Genomic DNA, 21,210 nt, shown 5'->3' on the forward strand with positions numbered 1-21,210 from the left:
TGGCCCTTGTCCCTGCTCTCCGGGCTCTGAGGTGCCCTGCAGTGCTGCGAGGGCTGAGCAGGGATGCAGACCGGGCTGCTGCCCTCAGCTTCCCCTGGCTGCCCGGGGCTTGGCTGATCACAGCCGTCTGCCCTCACACAAACAAGGGGGCTGGAGCAAGTCCTCAAAAATCAGGTCAAAATTTGTGTGTGAATGCAAAGACAGCCAGAGGCAGCACAGCAGGCAGGCCCAATTTTCCATTAACTTGCAAAGCCACACAGAGCTGAAATTCCAATGGGCTGCCCTCGAACTTTATTGCTGGCCTTGTTTGCTGTCTTTGCTGATCTTATCTGTAACTGCTTTGGTGGCACATGTGACAGGGGCTGGGGAGTGAAACAAGTGCCCATCCCTCCCCCTGTCCTCAGCTCCTGTCGCTGTGGGATTGTGGCCACATAGCTTCATCTTGTTTTTTGTGTGATGGGGGCAAGGGTTTAAATGGCTTGTTGACTCAGGGACGGAACTGGGGGCAGTTCTGAGCCCTGGGGGCTCAGTGGTACCCTGTCCCTGGGTCTGGAGGGGAAAGGGGCTGTGGGACCATGGGCATCTCTGCTGCCTGGTACTGAGAGCTGCCAGCTCCCAGCCCTGGACAAGCACGGACAGACTTACACCATTCTGTGCACCCTGTCTTCTCCAGCAGCCTGGAATCCGAGTTCCAGCAGGAGCATCCCTCAGATCCCTTGATGTCACACTCCCCCCTTCCCCCTCGTTTCACTGTGAGATAAAGGCCCTGTTCCCCTCCCCACATCCGGCCCAGCTCAGTGCCACAGGTGGCACCTTGGAGACCAGCCAGGATGATTTATGAGATCTGACAGGTCTGGGGCAGTATCCCAGGGAAGGGTGAGGGTGCGTGGGAGTCTTGCTCCCTTTTTCCATAATAAATCCCTGTGAACTGAATGTTCCTGGGTTGGGGCCGGAGGCAAACTCAGCACTGCATTTCTCTGCTGATCTGTCCTTGGGACTTAATCTCAAATCCGTTATCGCTGGCCCCATCGAGCGCTGGGAGGCAGTGATGCCCATTATGGTGGTTTTGGTATCCCTTCCAGCTATTTTTTTCCCCCTGACCAGCTCGAGGTGGTTCAGGCTGATTCCTTTCCTCTATTAGCATCAGTGGTGGGTGTGTGCCGGTCACCTCACTCCGGTTTTGTGCGGTATAAAGCCGGCAAGCCCCTCTCCACCCTGTCCTCACCTGGCAGGCTGCTGGGCAGGGGCAATGGCCGAGCTGCCCATCCCAGATGTGTCCCCAGCCCGCTGCAGCGGCCGCTTCACCATCAGCACCCTCCTGGGCATGGAGGAGGCGGGCCGGGGTCCCTACACACCCACCGAGGGGTCCAGCTGTGACAGCGCCCAGCCCACCCAGCTGTCCAGCAGCACCCTCTACACCAGGACCTTCGGCTACAACACAGTGGATGTGGTGCCAGCCTACGAGCACTACGCCAACAGCAAGGGCGTGGGCGACCCCAGGAAGGGCAGGCCCTCGCTGGCTGACCTGCACTCCATCCTCAAGGTAACAGGGGGCTTGGCTGTACCCATAACATCTCTGGCATCCCCTGGCCATGCTGCTGGTCCCTGCAAAGTGCCTGTCGTGGGTCACTCTGTCCCCTGCATCTTGGTGCCATTACTGGTGCTATGCTAACTGCATATTCCCAAGAAGGCCCTGAGAGAAGCCAGAGGATCCAGCTGTGTGCTCAGCCAGAGCATTGCCTCCAGGGACAGCTGCCTGAAGTCCACCCTCACCTGCCTTCCCCTCGTCCCACAGCCTGACCCGAGCCGCCTTTGCACGCCAGTGTCGGACGTGCAGCACAGCAATGGGCTGCCAGAGGCCGGGCCGGAGGCTGGGCTGGAGGAGGCAGAAGGGGAGCCAGGCAGAGACTCCGAGCCAGAACCTGTCCGCTTTGGCTGGGTGAAGGGCGTCATGGTGAGTGTGACCATCCCCCATGAGCATCCTCCTGCCCTCCCTCGTAAGCATTTTACCCTTGTTGCATTTTTCCCCAATGTCTGTATTTTTGCAAGCACATGTGCTTTGAGCAATTCCCTGCCCTCCTCGGTGGGGTGGTTTTCTCTGAGGAGCAGCAGAGCTGGCATGGTTTGGCCATCCCTAGGTGCCAATGCCCTGATGGCCAGGTCCCCTCTGTCCCCCTCAGATCCGCTGCATGCTGAACATTTGGGGAGTTATCCTCTACTTGCGCTTGCCCTGGATCACCGCCCAGGCAGGAATCGGTGGGTGCTGTGGTTCACTGTGGGCTGGACAGTGGCACTGGGCCCATCATCACCCAGACATCTGGAGGTTGGTGGGACTCTAGGGAAGGCTGGGGGATACAGCAGTGAAGCAATGCCCTTTCCCCACAGCCCTGACATGGCTTATCATCCTCATGTCTGTGACAGTGACCACCATAACCGGCTTGTCCATCTCTGCCATATCCACCAATGGCAAAGTGAAGTCAGGTAGTGTGTTCCTTCCCAGCCACTCCAGGGGTCTCTTTATCCTGGGGCTGCCCCATGGATGTGAGCTCCTGGCATGGGCTGTGAGGTGCAGGGGAACCCCAAAACCTGGGGGAAGCAGTAATGCCATGGGTGTTCCCTGCCTCAGGAGGCACCTACTTCCTGATCTCACGGAGCCTGGGGCCAGAGCTGGGCGGCTCCATCGGGCTGATCTTTGCCTTTGCAAACGCCGTGGCCGTGGCCATGCACACAGTGGGCTTTGCTGAAACTGTCCGGGACCTGCTGCAGGTAAGAGAGCAGCTCTGGGTCCCAATGTCCCCCCTACCCCTCCATCCTCACTTTCTCTTTGTACAACCTGTGTTGATTATCAATATTTGCATTGGACTACTGATAATCAAACAGTGGCTGCTAAAACTCAGAAAAAACAGTGGTTTGGTAAGGAAGAGGGTTATTTCCATGTTGTAAATAGTTCCCTTTCCTCAGGAGCACAATTCCCTCATCGTAGACCCCACCAATGACATCCGAATCATTGGGGTCATCACTGTGACGGTGTTGCTGGGCATCTCCCTGGCTGGCATGGAATGGGAGGCCAAGGTAACCCTCTCTCCTGCTCACATTTTTCTCCTGGGCTGATAAGAGCTGTCCCTGCTGGCCACCAGGCATCTGAGGAGCAGAGGATGCCTGTAGCTCCCCAAAAACAGGCATGGATTTCTCCAAATACATTCTTCACTCTTTCTGTGCCCCAATGCCCAGTTCTTCAGCTGGCTCTTTCTGGTCTGGCAGGCACAGATACTGTTCTTCCTGGTCATCTTGGTTTCCTTCATTAACTACCTGGTGGGGACAGTGATCCCAGCCACTGCTGAGAAGCAAGCAAAGGGCTTCTTCAGCTACCGAGGTGGGTCCACCCAGACTGGGGTTGCACTCAGCAGGTCCAAGTGCATCTCTGCAGCCTGGCTCTTTGCTGCAGTTTGGGGAGAGCACCAAGCTAGTGCTAATGTGCTTTAGCCAGGAAAAAAGTAGCCAAGAGGCCTTAAATGCTTCTCCTTTGCTTCCTCCCCAGCTGATATCTTTGCTCAGAACTTTGTGCCCAACTGGCGTGGACCTGAGGGCTCCTTCTTTGGCTTGTTTTCCATCTTCTTCCCATCCGCAACCGGCATCCTGGCTGGGGCCAACATTTCAGGTGACCTGAAGGTGGGTTGTGACTCTTGCTGCCTGAGCCAGTGTTTCTCAGGGCTCAAGTCCTTTTTTCCCTGGGGCTTTCATTTTGATCCAACCTTTGGACTTTATTTCTTATGGAAACTTTGGGCTCAGCCAGGAGATGCTCTGTGGCTTTGTGATACAGTGAATTAAAATTCCTCCTGTACAGCAGCCACAAATAAGCTGCCTACATTAGCACTGCTGCTGGAAAGCTGTCTTACATATCTCTGCAACTCCCTTGGGCAGGATCCTGCCATGGCCATCCCCAAGGGCACCTTGATGGCTATCTTCTGGACCACGATGTCCTACCTGGTGCTTTCTGCTACCATTGGTAAGTGGGGCTGGGTGGGTGGGCTGGCCCCTACCCTAAATGGGTGGCCTGGGAGGATGCAGGTGTGTAGGAGCCAGGAGCAAGCTGTGGACACTGGCACTGATATCCCAGTGTGAGTGCCACAGGTGCCGGACCTTGTTACCCCCACATGGGGCAAAGTCATCTTGGGTGGGCAGTGGAGCTCCTGGCATTGCTCAAAGCCCCATGGCAGGGACCTGGGAGTTGTCACAGGCAATGGGATGTGGGGCTGGGCTTCCTGAAACCATGGAGAGGTTCCAGCCCTGCTCTGGCCCTGTGTGTCCCCCAGGTGCCTGTGTGGTCCGAGACGCCTCAGGCAGCCTGAACGACAGCGTGGCCGTGGGTTCTCCAGGCTGTGAGGGGCTGGCCTGCAGCTTCGGCTGGAACTTCACTGCCTGTGCCCAACAGCAGAGCTGCCGATATGGGCTCAGCAACTACTACCAGGTACTGCTCAGAACCATGGCCAGCCCCTGTTCCTGCTCAGGTCTGTGCTGCAATGGATGGCTTTCCCAGGCAGCTGCATGCCTGGCACTTCCCTGCCATCCTGGGGGCACCCATGCTCTTGAAACAGCCATTTTTTAACAGGAAGGCACTAGGTGGTGGGCTTTTGGATGTGGCTGGACTTTGCTGCCTGGATAATGTTAAAGGAAATGCAGCAGGATGGGGCCTAGGGCTGGAAATCCCTCAGGGTTGGGGTGGAGGTTGGTGCACCGGAGATGCTGGGGTTCCTGATCCCCTGGTTTTCATGCAGAGCATGAGCATGGTGTCTGGATTTGGCCCCCTCATTACAGCAGGAATCTTTGGTGCTACCCTCTCCTCAGCATTGGCCTGCCTTGTCTCAGCCCCCAAAGTCTTCCAGGTGAGGGGGTGGTGTCTGCATACCCCAGCTCCTCTCCCTGAGCTCAGCAGTGGGTGATGCTCCTTGGTGCAGGGCTCTGCATCCATGAGCAGCCCTGGGGCAAGGAGGATGCTGGTGCCAACACAGGGCATGGCTCCAGTTTGGCCCTTGCTCTTAGGGATACTGGAGCCACCATGGCACTGCGCATCTCGTGTCCCTGGCACAGCCTGCTATCCCCACTGTGTCTCTCTTTGCAGTGTCTCTGCAAGGACCAGCTCTATCCTCTCATTGGCTTCTTTGGGAAGGGCTATGGGAGGAACAGCGAGCCCATCCGTGGCTACATGCTCACCTATGTCATTGCTGTTGGCTTTATCCTCATCGGTGGGTGCTTGCTGCCCCAGTACCCTCCTGCAGCCTGCCACCAGCAGGGTGGCTCTGTCCCCACCACTGACAGCTCGCTCTCTTTCTCCCCTTCCCACAGCCGAGCTCAATGCCATCGCCCCCATCATCTCCAACTTCTTCCTCTGCTCCTACGCCCTCATCAACTTCAGCTGCTTCCACGCCTCCATCACCAACTCCCCAGGTGGGCTGTGCCCGCCAGCCGTGCCCTGCGGCGGCGGCTCCCGGTGCGGCTCCCCCTCCCGGCAGCGGCTCTCTGTGTGTGTGTGTTTGCGTGCAGGCTGGCGACCCTCCTTTCGGTATTACAGCAAGTGGGCTGCACTCTTTGGAGCTGCTGTCTCAGTGGTGATCATGTTCCTGCTGACCTGGTGGGCAGCCCTCATTGCCTTCGGCATCGTCATCTTCCTCCTGGGATATGTCCTCTACAAAAAGCCAGGTGGGTGGTAGTAACCTGGCACTGGTGATGCTCCAGAAGGTGTCTGGCCCTGTTGCTAATCCATCCTCCTCATGCAGATGTCAACTGGGGCTCCTCCATGCAAGCCAGCTCCTACAACATGGCCCTCAACTACTCAGTGGGGCTGAGCGAAGTGGATGAGCACATCAAGAACTACAGGCAAGGGCAGCTCATTGCAGTGATGGGCATGGAGGGAATGGGATAAAGAGCCAGCTCCAGCCTCCTTTAAACCCAGGGAGGCATCATGCCCATGGCCACACCCTCACCACCACCCTCAGTAACCAGGAGCTACAGCAAAATGTGTCTCTTTAAAATCCCATGTGTGTGCCATGTACGGTAGAAATCCGGGCAAACCCTGCCCTCCCTGTACCAGACAGACACAGACACATTGGTCTCATCTGATATAAAAAGACCAAAGAGTGAAACTGGAGCCTCAGGTCACATGTTTTCTCATTCTAAAGATGCTCCCTATGGCTGCCACTGGCCAAGCATGGGAGAAGAAACATGGCTCATTCCAAAAGGGCTGGATGCCTCCAAATTACTATTCCTCACTCCCTTTTCCCCCTGCCTGCAGACCACAGTGCCTGGTGCTGACTGGCCCACCCAACTTCCGCCCTGCACTGGTGGATTTTGTGGGGACCTTCACCAAGAACCTCAGCCTGATGCTCTGTGGCAACGTGCTGATTGTGAGTCACCTGCAGGAGCTGGTTGGTTCCTTGTCCTGGGGGCTCTGGCCACCAGTGGGTGGAGGGCTGGGGAATCTGGTTGCATCCTGGTGGGCTCACAGGGTGGAGGTTGAAATGTGCCCACTTGTGTGCTGCTGGATGATGAAATGTGTCAACTGGAAGCCCCTCTGAGTTATTAAGCAATATTGGTGAAGCATCACGATGTCCCTGTGGGCTTATGGCTTCTCTTTGCCAATTAATTGCAGAAGATTTGGAAGGATGAAGTAGTTGCTCAGACCACAGGGGGGTCCTGCAGCCCTGCAGACTCCAGAGCAATTGGGTGCAGTAAGAACCAGCTCATCTGCACCCACAGGACTGTTGGGATTGTGTGCACTGGCTGTTGACTCCCTGGATTCACTGGTTTTCTTGGCTGTGATTACGACCTCCCATGTGTGCAGTGGTTACATCCACCTCTTACCAATGATTTGGGAAGAGAGGAGCTAGAAGTCCTTGGTGGCAAGACCATCAGTTGGAAGGGGCTGCCTGAGCTCCTGCTCCTGATTCCTGCAGGGCCCACGGAAGCAGAAGATGCCGGAGTCCTGGCTGATGGCAGATGGCCACACTAAGTGGCTAATGAAGAGGAAGATCAAGGCTTTCTACACAGATGTGGTGGCTGAGGATCTGAGAAGTGGTGTCCAAATGCTCATCCAGGTACAGCCATCACTGGCCTTCCAGCAGCAGGGTCCCTCCTCTTTGTCACATCCTGGGGGAGTTCTGACCTCCCTCCACGATCTCCAGGCACCCCCCTGTGTTGCTCCCCCATGGAGTGGACGGACACCACCTGTGTCCGTCTGTCCCTGCAGAAGGGTCTCATGGGGACATCTATCCATAGGCTGCTGGCCTCGGGAAGATGAGACCTAACATCTTAGTGCTGGGCTACAAGAGGAACTGGCGGACGGCATCTCCCCAGAGCCTGGAGGACTACGTGGGCATCCTGCAGTACGGCCACACTGGCTCCTCCACCTCTTGGGGACACTGGCAGCTGGTGGTGGCCCACTGACAGCTGCAGTCACGTGCTCAGGGTCCAGCTGGGCTGACAGTGCACCCTCCATTAACTCCCTCTCTTCCCTCCTTCCAGCGACGCATTCGATTTCAAGTACGGCGTGTGCGTAATGCGGATGAAGGAAGGGCTGAACGTTTCCCGAGTGCTGCAGGCACATGGTAGGTGGCTTTGGTTGGCCAGGGATGCACAGAGACATGGAGCTGTGGGGTGTGCCAGCCAGCACCATGTCCCCAGACAAAGGCCACAGTGCTGGCAGGACATCACTCCTGTGCTGGGATCAAAGGGATGGGGACAGTGAGGCACTGCTGTGCTGCCCTTGCTCCTCTCCTCCCTCCTCAGTTAACCTCACGTTCGAGGCAGCAGAGCACCCCGAGAATGGCACTGGCAGCAGAGCAGCCCCAGGCACAGGTAGGTTGGTCCTGCCTTGTGATCCCCCGGAGCATCCCCAGCTCTGAGGATTATTTTGCAGGCGAGGTGGGGGTTTCAAGCCCTGGGGAGCAGGACTGGGACCAGGAAGAAGTGATGCCTTTAATCTGTGGCTGGTGGTGCCCTTTGCTGATACCAGGACCCTCTTGCCCTAGCAGCAGACCCCACCACCTTGGCCAGTGAGCAGCAGGCAAGCACCATCTTCCAGAGCAAGCAGGGCAAGAAGACCATTGACATTTACTGGCTCTTTGATGATGGAGGTAACCTTCACCTTCCATCTGTCCAGATAATGTGAGCCCAGCACCTCCACTGTGGTGCCTAGGAGAGCTCAGTCCTGCCAAATGGTGCCAGGACATCCCTGGCCCTTGGCACCAAGGAAGGAAGCACTGGTGAGCCTGGGGCTCACTGCTGCATTCCCACCGGGTGTTCTGGGGCCAGGTCTCACGCTGCTCATCCCCTACCTGCTGGGGCGCAAGAAGCGCTGGGGAAAGTGCAAAATCCGGGTGTTTGTCGGCGGGCAGATCAACAGGATGGACGAGGAGAGGAAGGCGTAAGTGCTGGTGGCCACTGCAGCTCTTGTCCACTGTCACTGTCCTGTGGGTGGTGACACAAGCTGCTTCCCATCCTGCTGAGCCCTCCCAGCTTTGCCATAATGGGATCTGTGAGCTCTGACCTGGCTGCTTTGCCTCATTTCTCTGGAAATCAATGTGGCTGCAGAGTGGGAAAACCCAAAGTGCAAACTGACGCCAGCAGCAGGGTTCTCTGCTGTGGCAGGTCCCGGTCAGAGCTACCATTCCCTGCTAACTTTGGGGAAATCTGTCCTTTTCTCTCCATTAGGATTGTCTCTCTACTGAGCAAGTTCCGCCTCGGCTTCCATGAGGTCCACATCCTCCCTGACATCAACCAGAAACCCCGGCCAGAGCAGTAACCACTCCCCTTCCCTTCCCCGTGCCCCCACAGTGCCCCCAAACCTGCCCAGACCCTCTTCCTTGGCACTGTCTGCTTGTGTTGCAGCATCAAGCGATTTGATGAACTCATCGCTCCCTTCAGGCTGAACGATGGTTTCAAAGACGAGGCCACAGTGAACGAGATGAGACAGGGCTGTCCTTGGAAGATTTCTGATGAGGAGGTCGATAAAAACAGAGCCAAGGTAGGACCAGTGCCAGGGGAGATCCTGCAAAGGGTCTCCTGCTTTTTAGACAAATTTAGTCTTTCTGGAAACCATTATTTTGTGTTTCTCGATGCTCTTTGCTCCACAGTCACTCCGACAAGTGAGGCTGAATGAGATTTTGCGGGATTACTCACGGGATGCAGCACTCATAGCCATGTAAGTGCCAGTAATGCCCTCACGCCTGTTTCTTGCCCCATGGGAATCATCCCTCGGGATGTTCACCCCTCCCTGGGTGGGGAGGTCCTGCACGGACACCCTGATTCTCTGGTGAGAGTGCTGCACCACAGGGAAAACCCTTGGAAGACACCACGGGCTCCAGCTGGGGTCCTGTCGGGTGGGAGGATGTGGTGTTGGCCCTTTTTAGGGAATTAACCTGCACTGGACTGACGGGGCTGTGTCGGGCTCGGTGCCGGCCCTGCCTCACGCCCCTCCCCGCTGTCTGCAGCACTCCGCCCATCGGCAGGAAGGGCCGCTGCCCCAGCTCCCTGTACATGGCCTGGCTGGAGACCCTGTCTCAGGACCTGAGACCCCCCATCATCCTCACACGAGGAAACCAAGAGAACGTGTTGACCTTTTACTGCCAATAAAGCCTCCTGCATTCCTGATGACTTGGGGTGTGAATTTTTCAGCTGCCACCCTCTTACAAATGTTTGTTTGCCCCATCTCAGGCTCTGTAGGTTGTACATCCATAAACAGCAATGCTGGCCCTGCAGTGCAGGGTTTAGCCAGAGCCAGGCAGGGGAGCTGTGGGCTCCTGCACCTGCACGCCCAGGAGAGGCCACGTGCTGTGCAGGGACTGAATGCTGGCCCAGCAAAGCCACTGGCCCAGGGTGGAACAGCCCCAGGGACTGGGAGCAGGTCAGCACCAAGCCTAGGGGCTGCAGGGCCCCAGCATGGCCCCTCAGGGACAGGGACAACAGCTAAGCCTGTCCCCAACAATTGAGCAGCAGTGAGAGGTCACCTCAGATTGTGGTGCCTGGCTGCAGGTGCAGGTCCAGCTCCTATGCAGACAACATTTACCAGCAGAACCAGGACAATTCTGGTGCAGATGGCTCCAAGCAAAGCAGGAGTGCAGCTCATTTGCTAAAGCAGAACCCTTGTCATGCTGCAGAAGAAACACACAACACTGATTCACCACAAGAGTTACAGAATTTACTGATAATCACCACCAGGATTAGGAGTGTCAGTAGAAAAATAAAATGTACAGATTTTCAATCGTACAAAGATTTGTTCATGACAGCTGCAGGTGTGTGCAAGAGGAAGCCAGGTGGGGGCAGAGGGGATGTCACACACAGGGAGCCTCAGCATGTGTCGGTGTTCCTCCAGGGCAGCTTCTCCAGAAGGTGTTTCCTTAACCAGCACACAGGCTGGGCTCCCCAGCAGAGGCTCACAGCACTGCTGAGCCCAGGACACCTCAGTGTTGATGTTTTTGCCAGCTCTTTGCAGTTTTTGACAAGTTTGACTGAGCAAAGTCTACCAATACCTGATGAAAATTGAAGGGATTCCTCCACACGGCTCACTTGGAATAAAGGAATGGAAAGGGAAGGCCAAAGCAATGAGAGGAGGAAACTGCCACCAGTGCTTCAGCTCAAGGCTACTCCTCCTTTCTGTTTAGCTCTGGTTTTACTGGAGAGGGAGGTTGCCAGCAGAGTGCAGGATGCTCTGTGAGCACCAAGGTGACACAAAGAACTTGCCTCCTGTGCTCATGTGTCCAGACAAATCAGCTGATTGATTGTTCACCTTTTATGCAAGAATTCCCTGAAAATTTCACAGCATCCAGGTATAGAGAGACATTGCCAGCTCCAAACACTCCAAACAGGGTCAAGCTGCCAACTCTTCAAGTAAACCAGAACCCCCTCAAGAGAGACTCCCAGAGATCCCAAGAGACAGAAAATGGGAGGTTTTCAGTTCACCCAGCACTGAGTGACTTTGCTGAGCAGTTTTCACTTGTTCTGAGCTCTGCAACAGCCCCATTTGTGTCCTGCACCCCTCAGCCCTGTTCCTGCAAGGAAACCTCCTCTTGCTGTGCATGGGGCACATGGATAAAGTGCTTTCTCAGTTGCAATCAGCTTAATGGCTATTGAGTGGTGCCAGGCACCAGTCCAGGGTGAAGGAGAGCACAGCAGCTGCTCAGGACATTGGTGTCTGCTGTCACCTGAAAGGTAAAGCCAGACCCACCCTATTCAAATTCCATGAGATACTTTTAATCCATCCAGGAAAACACAGGAAAACTCCTGTAAATTAAACTGTGCACTCTGTACACATGCTGAAACCCGAAGTGGGAAGGGGGAAAAGAAAGAAAGCTTATTCCTTCTTTTTCATTGTTTCTGCCCTGGCAGGAAGACTGGCTCTCTGCAAGCAGCACAGCACTCAGGGCTCTCCACAGATCCAGGATTTAGTGTATGTTACACCACTTGGACCTCACCCACCTAAGCAGAGGGATTCACATTAAATTATTTCCTAAACTGTGCATCTATACTCCCTGAATTAACGTAGGCTAAAATTTAGAGTAATCTCAGTTAGTAGCTCCTGCAAAACACCTCCTACCATTGACAGACCACTCCTGAGGAGTCAGTGCACAGAGAAACCCTTTTCCATGATAAACACAGTACCCTGCTGAAGGGTACAGAATCAATTTAGTTTAGAAAAGCTCTCTAAGATCCAGTCCAATCTTTGACTGGTCACCAACTCATCATCCAGACCATGGCACTAAGTGCCACCTCCAGTCATTCCAGCACTGAGGAGATGGCAGATAAATGGCCCTAGGAAATGCTGCAGGTACCAAAGGGACTGATTTGGAAACCAGAGGAATTCAATGAACACACAGATGGGAACTGTCCCTGAAAGGCTGCACACAGACAGTGCTTCCCTCTGCAGCCCACACGTGTGAGCTGGGCACACACACAGAGCACAGCAAACCCCTGGGGGTGCCTGCCCTGCCCAGCCACATCCTGGAATTCAACCTCAGCTTCCCCAAGAACCCAGCCCCAGGAAGCACCCAGTGAGCTGCTCAAGTGCCCCAGCCATGCAGCACAACTCGGGCACAATGCAGAGCTACCAATTAGTTAAAAGTCACTTAAAAGCAAAACAAACTCAAACACTTCATGAGGAGACAGTGCTGCCTGTGCAGAAGGGTTGATTTGTGTTCACATGGACACAGGAACCAGCCAGGCTCCTGCCAGGAGCCCTGCAGCTCTCCCAGCCCTGGCACACTGTGGGCTGGATGCTGAAAGCGTGGCACAGTCCCTGCACTGGGGACACCCAGTCACAGCCCAGCCTGGCCAGGCAGCTCTCAGCAGCAGCAGGGATTTTATCCAAGCTGGATAAAAGTGCCACTTCCAGACCAGAGCAGGGACCCAGCTCCAGCACACCAACATGAACAGCCCCAGCAAGTCAAAGGAGAACAGGGGTCTTTGAAAACATAAGTCTCCTTCAAAGCCTGAGGAGAGCTGTGCACACCTGGGCTTTCTGGAGTGCCCATTCCACTCTGCTTTGCCTCTGGGCAAAACATTCACAGGGCCAGAAGAGCTTTGCTGTAATAAAATTCACAAAATCTCTTTTATACCAGTCGTTTCCCCTGTGCAGCATTCACAGCCAGAGCTCCCAGACACAAATCTGCACTCTCATCCATCTAAAACGAGTTTTCCTTTTGCTGCTCCCAAATCCACTATGGCTATCACCTGGTATTAAGAAGTTTGGGCCAGAAAGAAAACAATTTTTTAATTTAAAAACTGGCATTAAAAGAGCTTCAGGTTCACTGAAAACCAAGCAACAAAGTGGTGAGTGAGCTCTGAGGACACAATGTCACTCTGGTCCTGTTCCTGCCCCAGCACACCTGGTGCCCCATTTTAGTCATGTCCTGTTACCACAGTCCATCACTGGTGACAGGTACCTGGGTCTCCTCCTCTGGGAGCCATCTTCCTACCCTCCAGAGAAATAAAGCTTCACTTGGCACTTAATGTTACCAAAAAGTAACAAAATTCACAATTTAAAAATTTCAAGCCAGGCTGGAGGCAAGAGCGAGCCGTCCCAATTCCTTAAATCAGCAGAAGAAACACAAGGCTGGAGCTGTGCTCCCTGTGCTTTGTTCTGAGGCAGCAGGTCCTGTGCTCCCCCTCTGGTTTGTGCTCTCCAGAGGAGCTACAGAGTGGCCAGGATGCGCAGGAAGGAAACCACCACCACACAGAAGGTCTGGCCCACGCCAAAAATGAGCGCCTCAAAGGGAATCATTTTTTTCCCTGCAGCTCTGTAAACTCCAGCAATGGCAGCACCTGTGGAGAGGGGGAAAAGCCAAGACATGAATGTGAGACAGCTGCTGTGCACAGGGATGAGGGGGAGCCTCAGGATGTGAGGCTGGGACAGAGAACAGCAGGGTCTGAACCTCTCCCTGCTCACCAGCAGGCAGGAACGCTGGGCTGGGGATGGCTGACAAACCTCAGCCAGGAACCAGAGCGTGCTGGTGGCAATGGGAGAACTGGTGCTGAAACTCCGCTGGGCCTCCAGCAGCTGTGGGGGCTGGGGTGGTTTGGGACACACCTTTGTCACACGATCCCACAGGCTGCAAACATTACCCAGGTCTGGGCACTGACACCAAACTTCGGAGAGATTTTCCTCCAGGCGCTCAGAAATGTGAAAGCCCCTTGGCTCTGCACCCGCTGGGCACGTCTGGTATGCCCGACACGGGGTCCAACCCTTTCAAACGTGCGGCAAGGGGGAAATAAAGCCAGAAGGGAAATCTCCATCCCGCGGACCATGCCCCGCGCTCCCGAAGTTAACCTGTGATCCCCGCAGCCCCCGGCCCTGCCGTACTTGTGAGGGTGCCGGCGGTGATGGGTCCCACGATGCCCATCAGCAGCACGCTCACGGACATGAACCGGCCGTACTTGTGGTGCCGGAGCGTGAAGAGCGCAAGCAGCGCGGCCGGGACGTGGAAGGCAAGGGAGGAGACGACTGCCCACAGGAAGACGCCGTACCACATCTCTGCGGAGAGAACGGTGTGAGGGCGGCCCGCGGCCCGCAGGCCTCCAGCGGCCCCGGCGGGCGGAGGCCGCTCCGGGCAGGGAGGTACCTGGGAAAGTGGAGAGCGGGCTGGAATAGGTGGTGGTGCCATTGCCCACGCGGGGCACGAGGCGAAGGCTGAGGATCTGCTGCAGGAGCCCCCCGCCACCGCCGCCCGCTTCGCCGCCGTCCATCCCCGCACCCGCCCCGCCGCCATCCGCCACCGCCCCTTCCGCCCACCGCAGCCAATGGGAAGCGCTGTAAGATGATAGACATGGCTTTTCGCCAATCAGCGCTGGTCTCCGGGCAGACGGGCCCCGCCCCGACCCCGCGCTGCCATGGGAACGGCTGTGGGCCGCAAGGAACGCTGGGAGTGCCGGCGGGACGCTCTGGCCCGCTGGCGGACTCTCGTCTCTGCTCCCCGCGCGCGGCGCCGCCCCGGAGGCGCGGCCGTTCTTCCTGCCCGCCAGGGGGCGCCCGCGGGCGGCGGCGGCGCTCTGGGCGGCGCGGGCGGGAGCAGCGAGGCGGCGGGGCCGGGCCGGGCCGGGCCGCAGCATGTCGGGCTCGGAGTCGGAGCAGGAGCAGGAGCTGGAGCTGTACTCCTCGGCCGACGATGACGATTACGTGCCCTCGGGTGAGTGGCGGCGGGCGGGAGGCGGCGCTGCCGGCGCCCCCGGCGCTCACGGTGTGTGCTTGCAGGTGCGGAGTACAGCGAGGATGATGAGAGCGAGCTGGTGCGGGAGGAGGAGCCGGCGGGCAGCCCGCGGCCGGCCCGCGGCAGGAGGAGCCCCCGGCGGCCCGGCAGCAGGTACGGCCCTGGGAACGGAGAACGGGAAACGCCGCGCTGCGGTCCGGGGTAGGGGCAGGAGCGGAGAAGTTCGGCCCGACAGACAACGTGTCTGAAAAGCCTCCCCAGCAGGAGTTGTTTATATTAGCGTTCTTCAGCGCAAGGCACGCACAGACGGGGTTTGTCACGTTGATATAAACATATACAGACTTTAGTTGAGGTTGGTTTCTATCCAGCCCAGGTTCTCCTCCCCTCCTGGCTACTGCATTATCCCAGAGCCACAGGACCCTGGAATGGTTTGGGTTGGAAGGGACCTTAAAGACCACCTTGTTCCACCCCTGCCATGGGCAGGGACACCTCCCCCTAGACCAGGTCACTCAAAGCTCCATCCAACCACTGAACACCTCCAGGGATGGGGCAGCCACTGGCCAGCCTGTACCAGTGTTTCAGCACATTATATACTCCCAGAAATGCATGCAAAGGGGCCAGTTCACTTCAGGGGCACTGCCTGCATCAGTCCCACTGTATTTTCTGAGCAGCAGCATCTTTAAATAAAATACATACACTCCAAGGTTAAGAGAGAGCCTCTCAAATTGGATGTGTTAGTAAAAATATGAAATATTATGTTGCTTCACCCAAGCTTGCAGTTAATCTCTGGAATAGTGTTGCAGCAGCTCCATATACGTTTTTTTTCTTCTTTTTTGGCATCTGCTTTCAGGAAGAGGAAGAAAGGAGGTCTCTTGTTAGAGGCAGATGAGAAAGAGGAAGAAAAGGCCCAGCAGAATGGAGAGGAGCAGAAAGAGGAGGAAGTGGATGATGTAGAGCAAATAAAAAGAAGAAAAGAAGAAGAAGAAAAAAAGAAAGAGGATGCTCTTTGGGCCAGTTTCCTCAGTGATGTAGGACAGAAGCCCAAAGCTGTGGCTGCCACACAAGGGACACAAATCAAGAAGGTAAGGGGGACCTGGGCCTGTACTCAGGGAGGGTGGGAAGGGCCTGGAGGTTAGAGCATTCTCCCTTGGTCCTGGCTGGTGTCAGGTGTTGGGCAGAGCTGGGAGAGGCTGGGGGTGCCCCTGCTCCCTCTGCTTTCAGCACATCCCCTGAAGGGACAGGCTGCAAGGTGCTGGTTTCCTTCCAAATGTGAAGGTGGTGCTGCTTTTGGAGCTGTCAGCATCTTGGAGTGTCCTACAGAGCCCTGCTGGCTTCCCTTCCTGGGCCTGGATGCCTCCTGATACAGCAATGAAGAGCTTTGGACTGAGTTGTGCATGGGGGCACAGCTCTCCCTGAGGCTTGTGCTTTTCCGGATGCTTAAAAAAATATTTTAAAAAGAGGATTTGCGTGTCTGTGTGAGTGGGGGAACAAGAGGGGTCTGTGCTGGGCTCTCTGTGCCTCCATCCTCATGGAGGGGGTCTGGAACCTGCTGCATTTTGCACGTTGGTAACAAGATTGAATCTAGCTTTCTTGTGTCCTTTGTAAGCCCCAGTAAGGTGCTCTCAATGTGCAGAGGTTTTTCTGGAGAGAGAATTCAGTGTGTGGTAGCAGTTAGAAAGGATTTGGTCCTCAGTAAAACCAGGTGCATGTGTTTGTCTGTCAAAACCTTTCATGCTTTAGGTGGTAGAAGGGAAGAATGTACCACAAGTGAGCCTCTGTTGCTAGAATTAGCAGTGTGGGGTTTTTTAGATGGTCAGCCACAATAAATGTTCAGTAACAGAAGACAGGAGTCTCCCTGGTGAGTACAGTTCTGACTGTGTGAAGCTTCTTTCCATGACTCTTGGGAGCTTGTGGAGCAAGTGTAGTTTTGTAGTATTTGATTGCAGCTTTTGGAAGGAGAGTCCTTTCATCTCAGCCCTCCTGCTTCTCCTTAGTACTGCCTGAGCAGCTGAGGGGGTTACTTGTAGAGTCAGAGGGGAGAAGTGAACATTTTCTTCTGAGCAGTTCTGCTTTTATGGGCAGGTTGCTAAAATGTGAGATACCTTTGAAAGTTCCTCCATAGCCTGGAATAATTCATGGAGACATGCAGTTCCTCTGTTCTCCTTGTGAACTTCTTGGGCTTGCATGGCCTTCCAGAAGATCTCTGTGGTGTGTGGTTGATTTAGATCAAGAATTTGGGTTTTGTTGTGGTAACTTACAGTGGTTGAGGTTTTTATGTATCCTTTTAGCAGCTGTAGCTGTGACTGAGTAAATTAAGAGGCACTGCTGACAAATTGCTTGATAAAGATTTTTCCTTCTCAAATAAATGAGATATTATTGACAAGTAGGGAGATCAGCACTGCTTTTTCTGCTGATGAGTTTTGTTATTCTCTGTTCTTGAGTAAAATTAAACATACTTTAGTGGAATTCACTTTGAGAGAACCAAATCTCCAGGCTTTTGCTTTCTGAACCACTGCCATGTATTCTTGCTCCTTCCTGCATTTATTACAATTTCACTTCTTGTTTTAGTTTGTTTTGATCTTAGACCTTCAATGGCAGCCTGGAACCAAAATGGGGAATTTCATTCTGGTGGAATGAAATTTATTTATTTCTTTTGCCTCGTCTGTGTGTGACTTGCTGTGACCACCACTCTGAATTGCAGTGCTACCCAAGGTCTGTGTTGGGCCCTTGGCCCTTTGGAATAATAACTTGGCTTGGCTCCACAAATATATTGTTTTGCTTTCTCCTCCCTGTATTTTGTAGACTGAAGAAGAGAACAGTGGGAATAAGCCTCAGGAGAAGCCAAAAGATTCAGGAAAAGTGACAATCACCAAAACATTCGATTTTGCTGGTGAGGAAATCAAGTAAGTTGGCAGATGTGATGTGTCCATTGTGGGCCCAGTGCAAGCTGAGTGCTGGGGCAGGCTGGAGCTGGGCTCTGAGGCACAGTGGGTCTTCTTTACACTGATTCTTTCTTTTATTGTGAGCACACAGAGATCTCAGGGAAAATGAGGCCAAAATTTTCCTGCATCAGAGCTTCAGAGTATCCTTATATACAGACCTCAGTCTTTACTCAACTTCATAGCACTCATAAATGTAATTCAGATTCACTTAGGCTTCCCCATCTGGCCAGTGTTTGTAATGGTTGGCAGAGCTCCCTGGTGGCTCTGTCACTGGGAAGGTTGAGACAAGGAGGGAAGCACATCTGGTCCCACAAGGATGAGGGTAACACATTTTACTCCTTCAGCCCAGTCCAGGTTCTGTGCTGCAGGCAGGATTATTGGCTGGCACTTTCCTGGTGATGTTCACAATCCACAATAAAGATTTGCAGGCAGTAAGAGGTGTTGTTCTGAGCAGACTAACAGCTGAGTGCTTTTGCCTCTGAAACAGCTGCAGCCAAGGGGATGGGCTGGGTAAAATCCTGCTTTAGGCTGAGTCTGGCTTACAGGAGGCCTCTCAGCTGTGCTGCAGGAAGGGCCAGGTGTTTGATAAATGTGTAAAACCAGAACTGAGGGGCCTGGCTGAACCCACCTGAAATCTGACTGCCCTGTGAACTGCTGGTTCTTATCTGGGGATGTTATTTCTATGTAGCAGTAAATGTGGTTTTGTCAGAGTGACTTGGCCCGATTGGTGTGACAGCAGAGGGCAGCAGTTCCCAGCAGTAGCACTCGCCCTGCCTAAATCTGCAGGAGGAGGCAGAGCTGGGGCTTCTGCTGCTCTTGCTTTTCATGTTAGCCCTGCTGCCTGAGCTGTTTGAAAAATCTGAGGAGAGCTGTGAGCCATAGTAGGGACTTTGCTACTTCCCTGGGCAAGTCAGACCATAGGAATAGGAATACCCCTCACTCACTGATGGACTTCATTCACTTTGTTCACTGGCCTTTGAAACATTGGTTTATGTGAAACATTGCTTTATGTGAACAGAAGTTGCTCATGGATTCTAGTCACTGATTTTATGCTTTTGACACCAGGATCTTATATGTGGTTTCTTAAGAACTGTAACTAAGACAAAGACATATTTTCCTGCACCAGTTCCTTTTCTAGTGTTCTTTGTACTGCTCAGTGCTTACTGTTTCCCTTAGGAAACTGCAGAGGAATCAGCAGAAATTTCTACCAAGTTTTGATGAAATAGGCAATAGCTGGAGCCTGGGTGACAATGAGACTGTAATTCTGCAAGCACCAAGGCTAATGCATGCTTTGTTTACAGTAGTTATTAAATCAGTTGGTTACAGAAGCAGCAACAGAAGGTTTGCAGTGAGGTCTGGAGCTCTGTTTTCTGCTGGTACCAGAGTTACAACAAAATCATGTTCTTGAGCTCTTTGATAACAGAAAAATCCTTTAACATTTTTTGCCCCCTTGATCTTTGTGATGTGCAAAGCTGATTCTTTTCTGTTGTTTGCTACATCTTGCTTCTTTAAGGGGGTCACACTGTTAGCTGTGGGTAGGGTACAAGGTGTGCTTGCTACTCACAGCTGCTGGTGCTTTCCCCTAATGGCAGTAGGTGAGGCCCAGAGGGTTTCTCTTTCCTCAGACTAGCTGGAGGTGTCTTTGCACCCCCCAACATCTGCAAATGCCCTGAATAACCAACCCTCATTTCCTTGCCTGGGGAAGCAGCTGGCAAATCACTGCTTATAAAAAGGCACCACACGGTAGGGGTGTGTGTGTGTGCATTTCTGCACTGAAGGAACTGAACTGAGAGCTGTCTCTGCTGCTTGCCTTTCTAAATGGTTTGAGGCTACTGTTGAGTGATGCTCCTTTGAAACCTTGAGGAGAATTTAGATCAGTGTTTAAGCAGTGAAAGATTCAGGGCACAAATTTTCAGTCTGCTCACTGAAGCTCTTAACAGAAGATCATTTAGCCCTGATCTCCTGTTGCAGAACAATTTATTTTCTCCTGTAAGATGATGGTATGATTTTTCTGGCCTGATTGAAGTAGCAGAAGTGGTTTGAAAGTGATCTCCAGCTACAGGGCTATACTGGAATAGTAAAGGGGCTTTGTGTTGTCAGCTCCCCTGTAGGTTTTTGCTGCACTCAGTGTCTGTTTTGATGAGTCCATGCTTGTATCAGTTGCTAGTGCTGAACTTCAGCTTTGGAATGTTAAGAATTAACAATGACCAAACGAAGATTTTAATTTAGTGTCTTTTTCTAATTTAAGAAAATACATTATATAATTTTGCCTTGTAAAACTAAAGCTGTTGAATCCTGGAACTAGAAACAATCTTAAACTGATTGCAGTGCTTTCCAGTTGGGACTTTTTTGTCTGCTTTTCTTGTCTCCCTAATGTTAAACAAATTAGGAGCAGCAGGTGACTGTCACCCAAATGGCTGTAATTGTGGGCAGCAAGAGCAATTTGCAAAGGCAATTCAGCATCTAAATGGAAGTTCAAGACATTTCTCCCTGACAGAAGAGACTGAAACTCCTTTGAAGCCTCTGGTTTATGAACTTGCCTCACAGTGCAGGACGTGTGTTTGCCTTAATAGGGAATTGCATCCCCAGTGCCAGGGAAAAACTGTTGCCATTTGTAATTGCTTGTTTTCTCTTTAGCACTCCAAAAGGATTTGGTCCTTGGCTTTCTTTAAATCTCTGTTGTGCTCAGTGCATCAGAATGGTTTTTCTGTGCTCTTTCCATGAAAGTGAACTTTGTGTCCAGCTGGGGCTGCAGCAGAGTGGAGCTCACATACATGGAGCTGGTTTGGCCCATGGTGTCAGTGTGACAGCCTGGGGGGGAAGAGCAGAGTCAGGTTACTGATTGCTGTCAAAAACAGATTTTACTTTGAAACATCTTCTCTACCTTAATTTGGCTTGTGGAAGGCAAAACTAAGTAAAAACAGTAATGGCTTGGGTGCTGATTCAGGAATGGGAGGCCTGTGTTCAGCACCCTGCTTTATTCATATGCTGCAGATTCCAAGTTCCAGATTCCAGGCTCCAGACTAGGAGCTTTGTATTGCTTGCACATGGTTTGTGTGGTTTATAGCCAGAGCTTTACACAGGCTGTTCTTGTGGTGGGAATGCTCTCCTGCTGCTGCAGAGTTGCTGTGCTGCGCTGATGGTGCTGTGCTGTGCTGGCAGAGCTGTGCCTTGTGCTGCTTCAGTGCCTTGGCTGCTTCCCCGTGTGCAAGAACCAAGGAACCCAAAGCAAAGCTGTGAATGGGGAGGTGTTCCTGTCACAGCTCCTTTCTCACAAGGATAGGTGGGCTCCACACTGAGTGTGTGACTTGCTGCTGGATTTCAGGAATATTAAAGTTCATATATTTCTGTAAAAAAAGGTAGGCAAACTCATGTCAAAACAGTGTATTGAGCTGTTCTATGTGAGACATGAACTCCTAAAGGCTCCCTGTCATTGATTTGTGTAGGAGACCACATTTGTGACTTAGAACAGCCCCTGGGTTGCTGCTTTTTACTTGTGTGACCTCTGTGCTCTGAGGAAACAAGCTGTGCTGGTCCCTGTGCTGAGCAGAGTTGAGTGGCAGCTTTATTCTGGG

The 21,210-nt window shown here is 53.3% G+C and overlaps 3 protein-coding genes across 4 annotated transcripts in view; 2 read left to right on the top strand and 1 right to left on the bottom strand.

The window, feature by feature from the left end:
- The first annotated feature begins 1,249 nt into the window (after positions 1-1,249).
- Positions 1,250-9,634, top strand: SLC12A3 (solute carrier family 12 member 3). Of its 2 annotated transcripts, none has more exons than XM_058813346.1 (26): positions 1,250-1,543; positions 1,796-1,954; positions 2,181-2,256; positions 2,386-2,481; positions 2,627-2,766; positions 2,962-3,072; positions 3,262-3,373; positions 3,539-3,669; positions 3,922-4,006; positions 4,314-4,468; positions 4,776-4,883; positions 5,120-5,243; positions 5,344-5,445; positions 5,542-5,697; positions 5,775-5,874; positions 6,290-6,401; positions 6,951-7,091; positions 7,273-7,379; positions 7,519-7,601; positions 7,783-7,851; positions 8,028-8,129; positions 8,308-8,419; positions 8,707-8,793; positions 8,884-9,019; positions 9,129-9,196; positions 9,486-9,634. In XM_058813346.1, exons 1-26 carry the CDS (start codon positions 1,250-1,252, stop codon positions 9,625-9,627), a joined length of 3,108 nt encoding a protein of 1,035 aa, XP_058669329.1. In that variant the 3' UTR covers positions 9,628-9,634. The 2 variants fall into 2 exon arrangements, with proteins under 2 accessions (XP_058669329.1, XP_058669330.1); XM_058813347.1 differs by having other exon boundaries at positions 8,920-9,019.
- A 548-nt stretch (positions 9,635-10,182) lies between these two features.
- TMEM170A (transmembrane protein 170A) lies at positions 10,183-14,232 on the bottom strand. The gene is made up of 3 exons (XM_058813523.1): positions 14,109-14,232; positions 13,850-14,020; positions 10,183-13,311 (listed from the first exon to the last, which is right to left on the bottom strand). The coding sequence occupies exons 1-3, from the start codon at positions 14,230-14,232 to the stop codon at positions 13,181-13,183; spliced, it is 426 nt and encodes a 141-aa protein (XP_058669506.1). The 3' UTR covers positions 10,183-13,180.
- Positions 14,233-14,544: 312 nt separating this feature from the next.
- Positions 14,545-21,210, top strand: part of CFDP1 (craniofacial development protein 1) — a 59,079-nt gene continuing 52,413 nt past the window's right edge. The window contains exons 1-4 of the mRNA XM_058813612.1: positions 14,545-14,672; positions 14,738-14,846; positions 15,544-15,775; positions 17,496-17,596. Of these exons, the coding sequence (XP_058669595.1) occupies positions 14,594-14,672; positions 14,738-14,846; positions 15,544-15,775; positions 17,496-17,596 (521 nt within the window). The 5' untranslated portion in view covers positions 14,545-14,593. The remainder of the gene's footprint in view (positions 14,673-14,737; positions 14,847-15,543; positions 15,776-17,495; positions 17,597-21,210) is intronic.

The sequence above is a fragment of the Ammospiza caudacuta genome, chromosome 13 (assembly GCF_027887145.1).
Source record: "Ammospiza caudacuta isolate bAmmCau1 chromosome 13, bAmmCau1.pri, whole genome shotgun sequence".
Classification (NCBI taxonomy): domain Eukaryota; kingdom Metazoa; phylum Chordata; class Aves; order Passeriformes; family Passerellidae; genus Ammospiza; species Ammospiza caudacuta.